Source organism: Scardinius erythrophthalmus (assembly GCF_964197995.2).
Source record: "Scardinius erythrophthalmus genome assembly, chromosome: 6".
Classification (NCBI taxonomy): Eukaryota; Metazoa; Chordata; class Actinopteri; order Cypriniformes; family Leuciscidae; genus Scardinius; species Scardinius erythrophthalmus.
The window spans coordinates 6,792,305-6,811,439 of NC_138226.1; the positions used below are offsets into that span (position 1 = coordinate 6,792,305).

The 19,135-nt window shown below is 36.8% G+C and overlaps 1 protein-coding gene across 2 annotated transcripts in view; it reads left to right on the forward strand.

The window, feature by feature from the left end:
- Positions 1 to 655: 655 nt before the first annotated feature.
- Positions 656 to 19,135, forward strand: part of hdac4 (histone deacetylase 4) — a 195,460-nt gene continuing 176,980 nt past the window's right edge. For both annotated transcript variants that reach the window (XM_081369248.1, XM_081369249.1), the window contains exons 1-2: positions 656 to 867; positions 14,692 to 14,962. In XM_081369248.1, the coding sequence (XP_081225374.1) occupies positions 14,941 to 14,962 (22 nt within the window). In that variant the 5' untranslated portion in view covers positions 656 to 867; positions 14,692 to 14,940. The remainder of the gene's footprint in view (positions 868 to 14,691; positions 14,963 to 19,135) is intronic.

Consider the following 19,135-nt stretch of genomic DNA (forward strand, 5'->3'; position numbering starts at 1 on the left):
ACATACACAATTTACATACACATACAAACATTGTTTGTAGGACAATATTGATCAGGATATGAAATAATATTTCATTAAATACAGATTTGTTTTTATTCAAAAAATAAAATAAAAAAAATACTGAGATTAGCCTATACCATACATCGCCTTTTAGCCCAAAAATACAGATTTTTTTGGCCATTAGCTATTGCCCAACCCTACCTTATGGCATGCTTTAAATGCAGAATTTCCCATTTTTATCTAAGCAGTAATGCAAAATACATCATGATCACGGTTAAATGGTTATTTAACAATTAGCCTACATTCAGTCCTGAATTAATAATTCAGTTTATTTGCAGTTTGCACCCCCCCCCCAATTTTTTTTTTGCACCAGCCGCCACTGGGACAAATGATTGTATCGCCTTTAAAAATTCTCTTAAATGTTGAAAATATTATTTTAAATCTATTTCATTTTATTATTATTATTATTATTTTATTTTATTTTTTTACATCTGATCTGTTGAAATCTGTAATGATCACGATAGGCTTCAATAACATAGCTACAAAATTATATGTAGGCTATACAAGAACTTCATTTCTTATTTCAAATATGTGTTCATCAAACGAATCGTTATTGGCACTGCACTGATAAGGAATCGGAATCGGTCAATAATTCTCATCCCATGTGAGAAACACGAAGACGCGGGCTCGACTGCCTGTGAGCGCCCGCCTCTGGAGGACATGCGCCGGGGACTCGACACGCACGTGATCCGCTCGACACAATCCAGTATGGCGGAACCCGTCGGTGAGTGGATCCGTCGTTGGCGCGCTCTCCAACGGGAATAAAGTCCGGAGCGTTGCGTCCGATCGCGGCGGAGCTTCGGAGAGGTGAGCAGCGACGATTCGCATGCGTTACCCTGTGATTTTCTCATTAATTGCAGCGATCATTTCAGTAAGAGAAAGAAACTTGTGGGCGATCAGATGAAACAATCAAAACAGTGTGTGCGTGCGTGCGTGTGTGTGTGTGTTGAATCGTAACTCTCGGAGTAGTTGTATCACGTTTCATTTTCTATGTGTATGCGTTTACTTCATACCTGCAGGAGAATCATAAAGGCAGATTTTTAAAAAGTCTGATATATTAAATTATAACTAAGGCATAGCCTATTACTCAACTATACAATGGCCGTTCCACAAAATGTGTGATCTTTTCATTTTGAATTTTTTTTGAAAGGTTTGAACATTTTGTCTGTCAGAAAACGTTTAAAAGTGTATACACATATAGGCCTATCTCATATGCGCTGTATTGTACTCTTATGTTGACTATATGTCTGCATGTTTTTATAGCAGTGCTTTGGTTTGACAGTTTTGATTTGACATCATTTTGACAGTTTTACTTGACAGGGTCAATTATCAGTATGACAGTCGTCAGCTTTTCATTGTCATTCTTTACACATATATTCATGAGAGACATTTTAGGACCTGGTAGTTTTGTGCACTTTGAATGAGTCAAATCCCCAGTGGTTGATTTAAAAAAAAAAAAAAAAAAGAAAAAAAAATGCTACATTGTTTCAACTCCTGGTTAAACATTATAGATAGACAGTATGTTTCCCGTGGAGTTCCAAGCAATAAACAGCGTGTTCCTTTCTGTCAATGGAAGTTCTGACGTCATATGCATAACTGATTATTCTTGTGTCAGTTATGCATCACTTAAAGGGATAGTTCACCCAAAAATGTTTTAATTCTTTTATCATTTACTCTCATGTTGTTCCAAACCGGTATGAGTTTCTTTCTTCTGTTGAACAAAAAATAAGATATTTTAAAGAACGTCTGGTTACCAACATTCTTTAAAATTCTTTAAAACAAATACAGGTTTGGAAAAACATGACAGTGAGTAAATGATGACAGAATTTTCATTTTTGGTTGAACTATCCCTTTAAGAGTCATTCTATGGAGCATGAATGAATGGGTGAAATTGTTTTTAAAGTGAATAGATGTTATTTTCCAACTCAGTATTCATAGATTTCCTTTTTTAGATTTTTTTTTGTTGCTTTTCTGATTAGTACCGATCAGCAACCTCAATTCTATATTTGTAAAAAAAAAAAACTAAAATATAAATTTTGAAATTAACATTCACTTTTCCATTGAATTCTTTTAATATGGTTATGCAGACATTATTGATACTTTAAGAAATGAGTATGCGTTTAATAGTATTGCCGTTTCTGGAATGTTCTGTTTCCCTGTGCACCAATCAGAGATTGCCAGGAGATTAAAAGTTGCTGGGGTGTATTATTTATGTTAGGTTGAAATTTTTGTTTTTGTGCTTTTAAAACGGTCTTGACGTAAACGACCAAACAGAACATGAGGGCTGACGAGTTCCCTGGGCTGTTTTGATGTTCTGAGCTGAGTCATGCCGGCTGTGTTGTCCGGTGGTGGTGGTGGTGGTGGTGGTGCTGGTTATATCACGCTGTCGGTCTGGGCTGCTGTCACACGTAGCTGGTGGTTGAAGTTCTAACATGTGGCATCATGCACAGGCATATACATCCAGGCTTTAATCACAGCCTGTAGGAAACTCGCTCGTCTTTCCACATTCCGGCTCTCAAGGACCGGCGCTCAGACCTTGTAAATTCCAGGCCCCACAGGAAGAAGGTCAAAGCAGCCTTCTGAGAACTTGGCAGCAGAGAGTTAATCTAGTTTTGCTTGACCCTAGTTGTGCACTTTTGGATTTCTGGAAACAAACAAACAAAAAAATAATGTGCACGTGATTTTTTGTGGGTTTATATCGCTTGAACTGTTTTTGGAATATTTTTGCTCTTTCCTTGAAATTAATTTTTTTTTTTGCCAATATTTCACTTGAAGCCTTAAAAAAAAGCCCGTTAAGATTTTCTGTTTTTCATTATTTTCATGGCAATTAAATACCATCGTCCTCTCATCTCTCATGGCAAAAAATATCATTCCATTACTGTAATGCAAAAATAAGTAAACACAAATTTAAAATCGTTGTACTGGCTTAATATCCAGATGCATGATGGTATTGAGAATTTATGGTTGGATTTATGAAAACAAAGAAAGCATACAAAAATAATGGTCGTACAAATTGATAGATTAAAAAGATAGATTTTTTTTTTCTTAATGCAAAATATAATTTCTTCGTTTTGATTTTGGGTGAAATGTGAGATTAACCTGTATGCTTTTAAACTAGTTGAATTCATGCACTGGTCAGCTAATCCACTTATCATGAGTAAAGTTGATCATATAGGCCTACACTAGTTTAAAAATTGCATTTTTTTTTAAAGAAATTAATACTTTTATTCAGCAAAGGATCATTAATTTAATCAAAAGTGACAGTAAAGCCCTTTACAATGCTACAGAAATAATTCTATTTAAAATAAATGCTGCTTTTGAACTTTCTAATTATAAACGAATCCTGATGAAAATGCAGCACAGCTGTTGATAATAATAAGGCATGTTTCTTGAGCAATAAATCAGTATGAACGATTTTTGAAGGATAATGTGACATTCTGGAGGAATGATGCTTTGTCATCATAGGAAAAAAAACTATTTAAAATATATTCAGATTTAAAACCGGTATATATTTCAAAATATTACTGTTTTTACTGTATTATAAAAAAAAAAAAAAAAGCAAGCTTGGTGAGGAAAAATAAACTAAAAGACTCCTATGTTGACATGAATGACTTGCCATTAAGTTCGCACCTCTTTTCATGTGCTAACAGTTTAACTGTATGGCTTGCCGTAATGATTGACATTCTGCTCAACCCGTAGTGACTTATCTATGGCTGAATAATTATTCATATCATACAGCACCTCTCATTAAAAGCTAAAGTGAAAAAGTTTCTCCCCTTGAAACACATTGTCAGTGAATGCACGGCATCATTTATCCTGTCTGTGCTTCTCTCTCCACAGATCCAATCTGTGTGGCTTGGCAAAGTAGGATTGTGAAAAACGACAGCGCTTAGTGAATGTGACTAAATGGCAATGTTTAGGCCCACGCTTTATATAGTCTCAAATAACAATTTAAATCAGTTTGAGACCCTCGCTAATCAATTCTACTCCTTAGGGTACATAATTAACAGTGCTGGATGACTCATGGAGATTGGCAGATTGCACCGTTTGCTGCATCTGTGACTGAAGAGGAAAGAGAGCGAGAGTTTGGCTCCGAGGGAAAGTGTTAACAGGAGACGGGGCGTAACTGTAGGTGGGAAATGCGGCTGGACAGATGACAAGTGTGACTGGCGATCCGTGGAAAGGTTGTCCCCTAACTGGAAAATTGGATGTTTGTCACAAGCAGTGTTATTTAGAGGATTGTCTTAATGTCCCTGAGGGCCCTGTGTTGTCTGCTAAGCTAAGTCTCTGGATACTTGTAGGATGGTGCTTCTTCCTAAAATGAATGTTTTGTCGTTTTATATGTTCACCCTCATGTTTTTCCAAACCTCTGTGGCTTTTATGAAATGCGAAAGAAGATATTTACACAGAATGTGCAAGCTGCTCTTTTCCACACAGTGAAAATGAACGATGAATTTGAATGAATATTGACTTAAATTCAGTCCATTCCTCACATAATGCTTTCATGTGACTCCATGAGACTGGAATATAGTGCAAAAGTTGCTATTTTTCTTCTGTTATAGTGCTATTTTGTCCTTAGTGGAACTTGACAGTTTTTGTTTCACTTTCATCCTAAAGAAATGTTATACTCAAACTTCTCATTCTGTGTTCCTCAGAAGTAAGTCAGTCTGATATTAGGGCTGCACGACTAATCGAATAAAATCAGAATTGCGATATTGCTTTGTGTGATTATCAAATATGATAATCACTGATTTAATGAAATATAGCGTGGAGCTGTGTTCTTTTAAACCCAACAGCTCATGATCCAGTGTTTTCAGTGTCTCAGAGCGGCTCGGCTCACATGAACTCTGCAGTTTGGGTCACTTATAATGTGCATTTGAGAACGCAACAAACTTTTAATGAGTAGCGATTATACATTTTTTTCTAATTTAAGAAATAAACATATATTAGTATTTTAACTTATCGGTTATACTTAAAAATGGAAATACTCTTTTTTTTTTTTTTTTTTTTAATATATTTTTAACTAGTTAAAATATTATTATAATAGTCATATTGATATATAATTCATATTTTTGGCAAAATTGTACAATCATTTTAATTGCAATCGCAATTAATTTTTTTTAAAATCAATATTTCATCATATATTAAAATTTTGTTTAGAAAATTAACATAACCAATAAATCAGTCAATCAATCAAATCAAATAAAAAGTATTATTATTAATAATAATGATATTATTATTATAGTTATATTGATTGATAATCTAAACATTTTGGCCAATTTGTACAAACAAGCACAGCAAAGGCATTTTAATCACAATTTTTACATTTTCTAAAATACTATTTTTTTTGTAATATTTCTTAAATTAAAATGTTGTTTAGTAAAACAATTATTAATAATAATAACAATATTACTGTTGTTATTATTATTTCTTTATAATCTCTTATTTTTTGGCCAAATTGTTCAAACAAGCACAGCACAGACATTTTAATTGCAATTACAAATTTTAATTTTCTTAAATGCTCTTTTGTAATATTTCTAATTTTAATATTTTGTTTAGTAAAAAATATTATTAATAACAATAACAATATTATTATTATTATTATTATTATAGTCATATTGATGTATATCTATTTTATTTTTGCCAAAGCAAAGGCATTTTAATCGCAATTTTCATACTCCCCTCCAAACCATGCAGCCCTGTATGATATTTATTTATGTGATATCATCATTCATGGTGTTGCTTTATAATTTTAGAGCCTTACAGCACCCATCACAATTTAGTTAAAGAACAATAAATAGCCTATTCTTTGTGCTCCACAGAAGAAATAAATTCATCCAGATTTGGAACGACATGAGGATGAGTAAATGATGACAGACTTTTCATTTTTGGGTATTAGATTCCGTGGTTTGAGTGCTGTCGCCTCAGTGTGGAATCGTTTGGTGTCCGTGTCACTTTTGGTTTGTTTAAGCGCCCGTTCGGGTTTCCATTGTGCTCTGGCAGAACTTGGCGAGGCTTCATTTGGCAGAGTTCATTTGGCAATCTGTGTTTGTCCGAAACCCAAGATTGCAATAATGAAAAGCTTGTCTGTTTGTATGATGGGTTTAATGAAAACGAAGTGTTTGTTGGTCAAGGTGGTGACCTCATCGTCACCTGACTGTGACCCTTGCAGTCCTAGCGGAGGACGCAGCAGCCGAGGGAAAGTCAGTGATGGTTGTTTCGTCCACTGTTTATCTGGAAACACTCAGGCCTGTATGGAAATGGAGATGTTGAATTCTTGATACTCATCTGACTATTTAAGGAATAGTTGACCCTAAAATGCAAACTCTGTCAGTATTTACTCACCCTCATGTTGTTCCAAACCTGTATGCTGTTGTTTTTTCAGGTGAAGTTTTTAATCTCAACACTTCATAGAGTTCATTTGTGTCATGCTCCAAAATAGACAGATTAATAAACACTGTTAGAGAGATAGTTCACCCAAAAATGAAACTGTCATCATTTACTCACACTCATTTCATTCCTTCCATGGAACATGATGAAGATATTTTGATGCCAAATGTCTTGCGTGTGCCCCCCCCCCCCATGCAGTTTAAGTCAGTTTGAATTTTGATTCCTAAACATTCTTCAAATGCAGATAGATGCGTCATGAGTGTGAGTCAATGTTGAACGAATGGGAACTATTTCTTTAAAGAACCATAAATTAATGAATAAAGCTCATGTGCCATATGAATGAAAATCTCATTCAGGTTAGAAAAATGGCTTCAAATTATTACTAGGCCTATATGATTTTATAAGACTTGGACTATAGTGCACATAGTCATTTGAACTACTTCTATGGTGTTTGTCCACTTTGGAGCTTGATGACAGCCCGTGTTGTTTTAGTATTATTATAGTTTTTTTATTTACATTTTGAATTAGCTTTTATTTTTAGGAATTTTATTATTTGCTTTTGTAATTTTATTATTTTATTTTTCAATATTACTATTTAGGTTTAATAATAAAAAAAAAAAAATCTGTTTTAGTTCAGTTTTTCAATTTTTATGTAGTTCCAGTTCGTGCTTCAACTTAAACTCCCGTTAGTTTCCAAAGGCAACGTTTCTCATTTTTGTTCAGTTTTTCATCTAATATGTTTTTTTTTTTTTTAGTTTTTAATAGTTTTACTTAACGATACGATAATAACCATGATGACAGTTGTAGTTACTGGAAAAGCTGCGTTAAGATTCTTCAAAAAAGTTCTTCTGTTGTGTTCGGTGCAAAAAAAAAAAAGAAAGAAAGAAAAACAGCTTATGAATTTGGAACGCCATGAGGGCGAGTAAATAATGACAGAATTTTATTTTTCAGCTGAACTAATTCCTTTAATGAACACTTACTGCATCAAATGACTGGTTAAAACATACGCAATCTGTTGCTCACCATCCCATTTTTTAACATGCCTTGCACTATTTTACTCTGCCAAAACAAGACGTCAGTGGTTGAGCGAATTCCTTAAAGCATTTGGCCATAGCGGCATGAGAGTGAATTTAATGGCACAGAACACGGTACCACGTCAGTCCTGGAAAGAAACGCTGAAAATCACTGCCTGCAAGTAAGATGTGGAGTTCCTTTGCAATACGGTTCCCTCAAAAGTTGTGCAACTTTGTAATTTTAATGGAATGTGACACACAGAGCTTTAGCTGAGGCAAAGACATTGGGATAAAAGAGACGCAACTGACTTCCCAATGGCATTGCTTTCTTTGATGATTCTCAGCTTAGACTTATTCATGTTAAACAGTAAATGGTCACTCTCATCAAAAGCATCAGAGTCATTTAACGTTTAAGCATTCATTAGCTCTTCTAGTGCAGTGTAATGGCGAACTGGTATTATATTTGTCCTGCTAGTGTTGGGTCCTGTAGCGTACATGAGCGAGCAGCGGCGAGTATTGTACCAACACGGGCGATATCCTGTCATATTGGATTGAGTGTCGTTTTCCTGCTGAGCTCGGTGTTCGGGCCTGTCAGCCTGTGTCAGATCTGCTCCTCTGTGATGGTCACTCTAGACGGCTGACCGGCCCGCCATGTTTGGGTTTGTTTGGTCCCAGACGGGATGATGTAAGACTGAATGCCGCTGCGGGTTTATGAGTCTCTTCCCTTTCCCTCAGGATAAACCCGCACCCCCAGACATGAGCAGTCAGGGCCAGTGGACGCTTGACCGACTTTGGCTGATTTTTGTCCTGAAGCATTCTGTTAACGTTGGGCCCCGCTTCCTTGACACACTTTTATGTAAAACTAGGCCACCATTCCTATTCCAGTTTTTAAAAATGTCTTAATGCGTTTGTCTAGTTGTTATGTATTGGAGGGTTCCCAAAATCTTGGAAAACCTGGAATAAGTGTTTTTGAATGGTTGAGCTGGAGCACCCTAATGGTAATATGTCAGTTTATTAACAGCAAATATGAAGGCCATGAAATTGCTGAATTTGAAAGAACACTCGAAATCCCAAGAAAAAATGTAAAAAGTATTTGACAACAGAAAAAGAACACTTTTTCTTCTTTCTTTGGCGATTACCATACTTTTCGTATGATTTTTTTATTAATTAATACATTTTTAAATACAATTTAAGCTATGGCTGGCTTGACTATCCACCTTCAGTACTGTACAAAGAACCTACAATACTGTAGAAAGAAGGATACTGTAATATTTATATTTGTTTTTTATATTTATCACTCTATATATAGTGTTTATATTTTTTATAACTGAAAATTATTTTCCTGGCAATTGGCATAAATTTTGTGAATAACTATTGTAGAAAGAATGATATTTTATATATATATATATATATATATATATATATATATATATATATATATATATATATATATATATATATATATATATATATATATATATATATATATATATATATATATATATATATATATATATATATTATATTATATTATTTTATCTATATTTATTTTATATATTTATTATAATTATTTGACAACAAAATATTTATATATATATATATTTCCTAATCATTCCGAAGCCAACATTTTGGTATCGAGCCAAGTCTAGTGCACTTTCATGCGTCAGAAACCCGTCTTACACAATGGATTTAAATGAAACATATCTGTCTGTGTGCATTATCTTATCATTTATCAGAAGATGTTTTTTCATCCTGTGTTAGAAGACGCCACTGACACTTGAGAAGTAGGAATGACAATGATTTGGTACGTGAGCAACATGACTGAAATAACAGACATAGTGTGTGATGGCCAGTGAGCATGAAAACCAGCCGCTTGAAAAGATCAACACTTGCATGCAGTTAACATGTTTTGACAGTTTTATGGGGCAATGTCAATTCAAGAGAAAAACCCCTTTACTAAAATAGGTCTGAGCTGAGAATAGCAGCGGTACTCCGGGGGGAAACGTCTCCTTCCTTGCGGCTCTTCAAATGCCACTTTGACTTTTATATCAGGGGTTTCCCTCAAGTCAACCCTGCGTCACTGCGGTTCTCACGGTCACTCTGGTCTTGCTGCTGGGGCCATTTGTGGTTTGGGACGAATGTAGTCGGTCAGCAATCTCTGAGCCGTGAGGGAGTAAGTGACTGAGCTTTAGTGTTCAGTTCGGGTCAGGGAGGAAGCTCACTCCATTAAACACTCTCAGGAAAACATTACGCCTCATGTAGACGGACAGAACTGCAAATGATGTTAGAGAAGTGGGTTTCTTTGGCAGCTCTTAAAGGTGAAGTGTGTAATTTTTGTGGAACTTCTGTTTTCCACTGTTCAAGCACTGTTCAGTAAAATTGTTCATTCACTGAATTTAAAGGGGCAGTAACTCTTTTGAAATGGTTCTTTTTAATGAATGAAAAATAATTTGTTTGTCAAAAATAATGCGTTGGTCAAATTTGTTCATATTCATACTTACTGTGGTTTGTTACTTGTGGTTTGATGAATAAGTCAAGAACCTCTTTGAATAATTCAATGAGATCCATTAACAGAACCAGTTCAAAAGAATCATTTGGTCGCAAATAGGTATTTGTTCACATTAAAGGTATACTATGTATCTTTTGGCTTTGCGGATTAATATGGTTATGGTTATCCTACTGCTCGTAAAAACATTCACTACTAGTTTTAAGAGATATAACCAGTTTAGATGGAAAGGATCTCAAGCTGACTAGCTGAAGACATTTACTGTAGCTATACCCATTAAAGGGGACCTATTATGCCCTTTTTACAAGATGCAATCTCAAGTGCTCCCAGAATGTGTCTGTGAAGTTTCAGCTCAAAATACCCCACAGATCATTTATTACACCATGTTGAAAATGCCCATTTTTGAGTTAAAGGATCAACATGCTGTTTTCGTGCGTGTATCTTTAAATGCAAATGAGCTGACCCTGCTTTTCAGAAGAGGGCGGAGCCTGTACAGCTTGTGCCTTGAATACTCTGCCAAAAAACGAACAAAACATTTGTTTGTTTTTGATTATCATCGCTATCCATGGCCAGGGTCACATGACATTGCATTTCTTCATCATCATGAAAGTTTTTTATTTGCATGCATTTTGAAGCCATATCAGTTTATAATTCTTATATGGTTTTCTTCACGCACACATCCGAAGCACGCGCACAGACATTTCTCTTTTACATCTTATTACAAACACACAAGTTCACAAACACAGTCGGTTATGTATGTGAACGTAAACAGCAGTGAAAAAAATTACATGTGTATATTAGATCTGTGTGTTAAAGTGACAGCAGTGTAATATACAGTACCTACTGCTCTGCTCTTAATATGAATCGAACAACTAAAGAAAAACAGAAAATCACTCACGGCACTTGATTGAATAACTTTAGTAGCTTTAAAAAGAATACATTTCTTACTTGAATGCTGCTGTTAAATGCTCAGGCGAGGGCATAAACATGGTGGATTGTGTACAGCTCATTCAGGGGAAGAGCTAAGATAATAGGGCAGATTCTGTGCCAGTCATGGGCGGGGCCTGTCAAATGTGATGTCACATTGGATCACATTCCTGAACGGCAAGTTTTGAAACAATGTTTCAGATTTATGTGTAAAATAACAAATGGAGTGAGTGGATTTTTACCACAATAGGGGGTTTGTGTACACACACTGCGGACACATAAATTATGTTACAAAACAATATAAAAGAAATTGCATTTAAAAAAAAAAATCATTAAGGAACCTGAATCCTTAAATGGAATCATAATCACAACCAAAATGGTTACATCCTCCTTCATATATGTAAGGGATAATGTATCCCTCCGCTTCGCGTCGGGGTCCTGATCGGCCTGTCGGGGTTGTATTCGCTATAACAACCGCCTCGCTCTACATTATCCCGCTTATTGCATGGCTACCTACCAAATAAATTATTTGACTCAAAATATTGATTTAAAAAGGAGTTTATTGATTTAAAAACGCTTGTATTGCTTCCGCTAAAGAAAATAGTCCGTTCCGTCTATACGGTTAGAATCCTGCGTCCATAGCAACGCTCTGTTTTTCATGGCAACGGTGTGTTATATGTTGCAGCGGTCTGTTATCAAGATATAACAGACCGCATTCTACATTAGAATTCAACCAAGGATTGATAAAAGTATTATAAATAGCTGTTTCTTCAGTTGCACACTTTACCTAAAATTCTTTGCACAAATATGTCATTGTGGCTTGAGTCTCTGCCCTTGCTTTCTCACAGTTACTCGAGATCCTTACCCACTGTGTCCGTGCACGTCCACTTTCGCTCTGTTTATTGCGCTCACGGGGCGGGAAGGGCGCCATGTGATGACAGCAAGTGCAAAAGCCTGCCGGAGGAACTAGAACTAAACTCCCTCCAGTACATGTAATCCACGCCACCTGGCACCAGTGAGAAGCCATAGTTACTTTGAGAGGAAAGCTGGAAAATCAGATGTCCCGTAAAGATTGTGTGTGGTTCTGCGGAGACGTGCTTCTCTAAAACAAACGGATTTATAGAGTACATGCTTGACTTAATTCTGGTGGCCTGTGATGCAACACCTTTTCCTGGTGTGTGCGGAAAACTTCACGTCAGCTTTGGGAGTTGCAAAGATTAAATCACATTTTCTTGGCACGCTTAATTGGGATCGAGTACTTGCAGTTTGGGATTTTTGAGGGCATAGATGTGTGGTTTGGAGTGGTCTCGTTTAAAAGCAGGCATGATGCCCTGTGTGATGTTTCCCTCGTCTCAGCAGGTTTTTCAGATGGGTTTGACAGAATTTAGAACAGCACTATCGTAAAACCTGTGCGTATCCCAATTATTCGTGCTGTAGGATACATTTTCATAATTTATGATGAGACATTTGCTGACATATGAATCTTATGCTTAATTGTATTCTTATGGGTCACTATAAATAAAGCAATAAGCCCCGCAAAGATTTAGAACAGCTAAGGGGCTCCGCTCCGCGTCGTGCCTAACAACTGTTTTAAATCCACTGTAAAACACGGCTTCAAGGGGCTTTTTGCTTTTATAAAACGGTTACTCCATCAAAATATTAATTTTAATATTTATTTTATTCATAAAATAAACACCAGCAACAAAAAATATAACATTATATAACACATTTATTCCTCCGCCAAGCAATGTAGTTCCGAAGAGGTTGCTAAGCAACACATGCAGCAACAAAGAATCACAAACGGCAGTTGCGCAGTAATACTGATGTAATGCGGTCACAGGTGTGTGTTTGTGTAATTCACAACGACTTCGAACGCGGCTCAACCAATCAGAATCAAGGACGGGAACTATCCGTTTTATAATTACAATTTTATTATTAATTTATAAATTAATGTAGTAATATACGTTCTTGGTCCTATTTCTCCAATGCTTGCTATTCTAAAGGGAATATTGTTTGTCTTTATAATCTTTAATAAAAATGTAATTTTGATTAAACTAGGGATTTAAAACAGGACATTTTCCCACCGGTTAATTGACGTTTGACAACTCCGGTAATACCAGTGTCATTATAAATTCCCGTGTGGCTGTTAACATTTTACTTTTACATTTTTTACAAACCCTACTTCTTTAACCTAAAGGTTTGTTGCACATCGATGCATCGATTTAGGTAAAAAAAAAAAAAAAATTTTACTCACAATATTGCATTGATACTGTAGATACTTGTATTGATACTTTTTTATATTTATGTGTGCATATCCTAGAGTTCAATTTATGTAGAATCATGACTATTGCATTCTGTTTCAAAAAGGGATTACTCTTAGGAACTGGTTATTTGAGTTAATCTGTTAAAAAGACTCATGAATCAGCCTTGAATTCACTCACACGGTGCATTCTGTCTGAATAGGTACTACATTTGAAAATTGAACTTACTTCGCGGCCATTAAATATATGTTTATATATGAATTTGCGTAGTATGAATGAAATTCATCTGACATCTGCCATGTTGTCATTATCATGTGACCTACCAGGGTCAGTTGTGTCACTTCACCTCGATTTATTAATCCTCTCCCGTGGCCTCATGGGATAGTAGTGTCCATTGAATGTGCACTTCAGAATCTCGCCAGAAGAAGTAGGTCATCCGGGTCCTTCTGCCTACTGGTTTAGTAATTTAGTAACTGTTTTTGTCCTACTGTAATAGGACATACTACTCTGTCTACGTACTGTTTTTCGCAAACTATATAATTGGGAAGTATTTGATTTCGGACGCAGCAGTTTCATTAAAATGAGTCAATATATTTATCCCATTCAGCTCAATATGAACCAGAAAACTGTTGTTGCATTGTGTACTTAAGGCATTTGTATTATTATTTTAATTCTATCGTTGTGACCTATTATTGTGTTATGTGGTTTTCTTTCTCAAAACTCGCAAAAAAACTGTTTTGAATAGTTAAGGTCCTGAAATCAGAAATTCTCTCAGATTCCCATCCCTATTAGCTTTCCCCAGCCCTACTTGCCAGAAACATGGTATTCGGGTAAGCCTACCCTCACAGACTGAGTGATTTTTCCTTTACTCTAGGCCTCATTCCTCTTGGAACAGCTGATGTTTATGGTTACATAACATGGCTAAACTGTGAAGTCCTGCTGTGTGCTAGACTGCTCCAGATACTGTTGTTATGCTGACAGACAGGTTCCTTTGTTCCAGGTGGACATAAGGAGAAATGTACACACTCTTATTGTGGGGCGAGCTGCGTTATGTCTGCTTGACATGTGATTGTTATTGTCAGTTCTGTTAAGCTTTGTGACAGCAAATATGGAAGGCTGGGAGGGAATGTGTCAGCGTGGCAGATTGGTAAAGGGTGGTTTACACCCGCCCCGCCGCGTGTCAAAAATGTGTCACGGCGTCCTTCTGCTCTGGCCTTTGTCATGCATTTACACTGTAGAGGAAAAGCCCACTTGAGTGACGTGCACTTCATCTCTGGCTCTGTTACAAAACCTAGTGTGCTGCCTACATAGGGAACATTATAAGGCGTTCCCGTTGACCAAAAGCTGAATTAACATTGCATGTGTTATACTGAAGGTAAGGTGTTTTTCATATGTTGTGCTAATTGTATGTAGAGCGTTGCAAATCACTGTCTTGGTTATATTTCAGTTCAATATAGGCAGCAGACAGCAAAGCAGCTCATTAGGTAATAAAACACGGCCATTACATAATTTCTGTTTTTTGCTCTTTTGACAGTTCAAGCCTAGCGAAGAGGAACCAACACGCAGAGCTGGATTACGTCCAGAGGGGGCGCTATGAGTTTCTGAGATTGTCCTTTCTTTCCTGTCCCGCATCTCTTTTGACTCGTCTTTCCATTCAACCGTGGATGGTGAGCAGCCAACGAGTCCCAGAGGAGCTGTGAGGTGTTTCTCACATCCTCATTTGCCAGGACACACTCCTCTTATTATCAACCCAATCACTTCAGAAAGAGCCGTCGCAGCCACAATGAGTTCCCACAGCCGCCCAGGTAAGAGCTCTTTGTGGCCCTTCAGTGCTTTTCATCTTAGGTTACCCCTCTCAGAACAAGATAAACACTATGGAATCAGCTCCGATCGGGTTTCAGTTACGTCTGTCTGTAAATAAACCTTTTGTGATCCAGATATGTGCCATTACAAACCCGTTTTTTCTCTGTAGAAGAGGATAGTGTTTCTCAGCTACAGGAATAGCACGTGATTGGCCTTGAGATGCCAGAAAAGGCTTTTGAGCAGCTTTTTGATTCGCACTCAAATATCTGTCCCCTCGACTTTGCCAAGGCCGCCTTGTCCAACTGTCAGCTCGAGGAGGAGTTTGATTATTCTTGGAAAATTTTTAAGCTGTGCTGTTTCTCCCTGGCTCCTTCTCTTCCTTTATCTTTCCTCTTCTCTCTTTCTGCTTATATTTTCCTTTTTGTGTTCGCAGAGGAAAAGGTCAGAGAGTTTCAGATGGTTTCTTTTCACTGAATCTTCCGCTAGGCAGATGAGCACTCGGTAGTTGTGCTGCTTCATTCTGAGCCATTGGGTTAGTTAAGCAATGAGAGGTCAGTTACAGGGATTATGCAACAATTAATGATGTGGTTGAAATCCAGGCAGTTCAATAGGAATCTTCGTGATTGTGAATTTTTCTGAATTGTGAATTGTGAAAGATTTCAGCTCGCAGATTTCAGGCTCAACTGGTTCAAGTTAATCTTGCGGACAACAGAAAGCAGCTTGGTTAGTGACTTCTGTTTGATACACTATTGACAATTGATAATCAACCTTTTTGCATGCAAAATTTCGCCAATATTTTGCTAATGAGATTGTGGTGTTCTTAGCCTAACCCTGCCTTAACTGTGGTAAAATCACTGTGCTTATTGTTTCTGGCTACATTCATTAATGGATGATAATACTGAAAAATATCGGTCATTCTTATCAAATGTTTTCAACATTGATGATAATAAGAAATGTTTCTTCAGCACCAAAATCTGCATCTTAGAATGATTTCTGAATGTGACACTGAAGACTGGAGTAATGATGCTGAAAATTCAGCTTGGCATCACAGGAATAAATTACATTTTACAATATATTAAAATAGAAAACAGATATTTGGATTTGTAACAATATTTCACAATATTACTGTTTTACGTTTTTTTTTTTTTATCAAATAAATGCAGCATTGATGAGCATAAGAGACTTCTTTAAGGGTGTGTAAACACTTGTCAGGTTTGGTTTGATTAAAATGAATTCTGGTGCGTTTGCTCTGTTTTCAGTGCGGTTTATTTGAATAAGTGTGAACGCTGCCATCCATCCGAACCCTTGTGCGCACCAAACAAGCGGACCAAGACCGCTGAAAATGTGGGTCTCGGTCTGCTTCCAAACGAACTCCGGTGCAGTTCGACTGAAATATGAACGCAACACGGACCAAAGACATGTAAACGAACCAAAAACGGGACATGATCTCACGAGATGCGACCCTAAAAAGGGTACTCTTTTTTTTTTTTTTTTCATCCCCGTCACTATGTTGCCCATCACAGGCATCAGAACCACGTCTCCTCACAGCAGATCTTTGTTTTGCGTGTGTGATGGAGGGATTCCTGCTGCTGTTTTGACTCCTTTACACATTTTATCACTGTTAGAAATTACAGTGTGAACTCTAAGCGAACCAGGACTAAATGTATGATTTTCTTTCTTGGTCTGGACCAAAAGAACCAAGAGAACCGAACTACAAGTATGAGCACACCCTAAAATCTTTGAACAGCAGTAGTTTATGTATGAGTATATTCAAATATTTACATGCAATATTGAGAGGTGTTCATCTGAATATTGTTTCATGTAATGGTGTTGAGTGCAGTGTTTTGCTCCACATGAGTAGATTACAGAAACAACACTCATTAGCCAATCATCTCACTCCTGATCTTCTCAAAGGGTTAAAGACTTCGTTGGTGGTCTGTGTCGCTAATCCAGGGTTGATGTAATAGTTTTGTTCTCTCTGAGATGGATTGGAGATTTGGAGGCCTGATGTCACCTCTCACACATCCCATCCACTAATCCGCTTTTGGTCCAAAAGAGCATTTTCAGCCGGGGATCGCCAGCATCAGTCTAATCTGCTGTTTCTCATCAGAGGAGGTAATTCCCTGATCTCTCTCTCTCTTTCACTGAATTTTCATCCACATCACATTCCTTCAGCATCTGTTGACATTACCCAGCGTGCCTCAATGTGAACTTTCTTCTCGAGACCCCTCCTTCACATCTGTACAGAGAAAGTATTTAGACACTACTGTCTAGGACTTTATAAGCAAAAATGTTTTTAAAGCTTATTATTTGTGGTACAGAAAGCATTTGCGAGTGCTTGCGCTCAGTCTCGGGACTTGCGCCATGGAGAGCAGCTGTTTGATTGTCAGCTTGCTGCCCTCGTCCCATGAGCCACATGAAAAGCAATGGCTGATTTGCCAGTAACGATGAATATCGCTTTAGCGCTCTGGGCTTGTATTTATTTCAGTACCTTAGAAGCTTTTGCCTGAGGCTCTGATATCTCTGTGCATTTGAAGGTGGACAGCTTGATGTACTTTCATTTCTCTCCAGAGCTTCTGGACTGGCAAACAGGTTTTTGATCTGGCCGTATCAAAGTCCAGACTTCCTTTGGGAATATCAGGCGGTTCCATTCTGCTGGGTTACTGGGTGATGGAGCCCATTGTTTTCTGTGTACCCAGTTGCATGAACTGCCCAGTTTAGCCCAGCAGGCTTACATCATGGCTGCTAGTCTACAGGCTTTACTGCTCCACACAACTGGCACTAATGGTGTGTTTGCCCCAGGGTAGGCGGATGGGGTACGCAACTTGATCCAGATGCAGACGCCAGTACACCAAACTCCCCTACAGCAGACTCGTAATCGCAGTCTGTCACTGTTTTTAGTCGGGCCGTGCAGCTGCAAACCTGCCTGCTCCTCAGTCAATCTCTGTTTATGCCGTAGTACTGCCACCATCGAGTCTAAGAATAGCTCTTGAGAAGTCTTAACCCATAATCCCCTCGCATGAAAGAACCTAGTGCTGTACAGTGTGATTGGCGCGTTTTAATAATCCTTGAATAATCTGATTCTACCTAAATTGTTGGTTAAAGTATCAAATTGGAAAACAATTCCAATTTCATTTCAAAACTATAAATCATGTCTTATCCTGAGACTTTTCTATGTTTTTCTCTGTTTTTTTTTTTGTATATTTTAGAAATGTTAGAAAGATGAAAATAACAATTACAGCAAATCATCTTTTTAAGTGAACAGAATCGGTCACTTTCTCTGATAGGATTCACAAGCTTTCACTCTGGTAATTTGTAATGCTAACAGATGTTTTTTTTTTTTTCAGAATGCTTAAAAAAAAAAAGTCTTTTTTTACATGCTCTACTGTTCAAAAGTTTATGAATAGAATTTTTGATGATTCATATAGAATAGATTAGATGAATAGAATTTTGATTAATTGAAAGTTCAAAATAACGACATTTGTTTATAAGTAATATTATAATTGTCTTTTTCGATTAGTGTCCTTGTTAAATACAAGTATTAATTTAAAAATAAGTTATTGACCCTGAACTATTGAACAGTAGTTTATAAACGTTTGGAATCTGCAGTTGGATTGAATTGATTTGATTTGGATTGACGTAAATATGTGCCTGTAAACTTGCGTCACTGACTTTTTCTTTCTTTCTTGTATCAGTCTTTGCTTTCTTGCTTGCTTGCAAGTTTGAGATTTAAAATGAGAATGTGGAAAATATGTCCTGATGTTTACGAGGGGCGGACAGATTTACATGGTTGAAATGTGAATCATAATGTGTTTTTTGTAAAATGTGAATACACGGTGCAGTGATAGATTCATGTTTTCCTTGAATTTTTTTTTTTTTGCCATCAATAATTTCTATTATTTTGAATTCCACTGGCCTGATGGAATGCTTGTTATATGTTTTTATTTAGTAGGCCTACACGCATTACCACATTATGTGCAATACAAAAATAGTGGGTAAACTTACTTTGGTTGTTGCTATGCTTTTTTTATTTATTATTATTATTATTTTGAGCTGACATTTTGTTGGGTGGCTTCATTTGTTCTAGTCCCGCGGTCATTGTTTTGAACTATTAAACCAATTTGTGTTGGAACTATCTTGTTTTGCAGAGTTTAATCATGATATTTGAGTGCTTT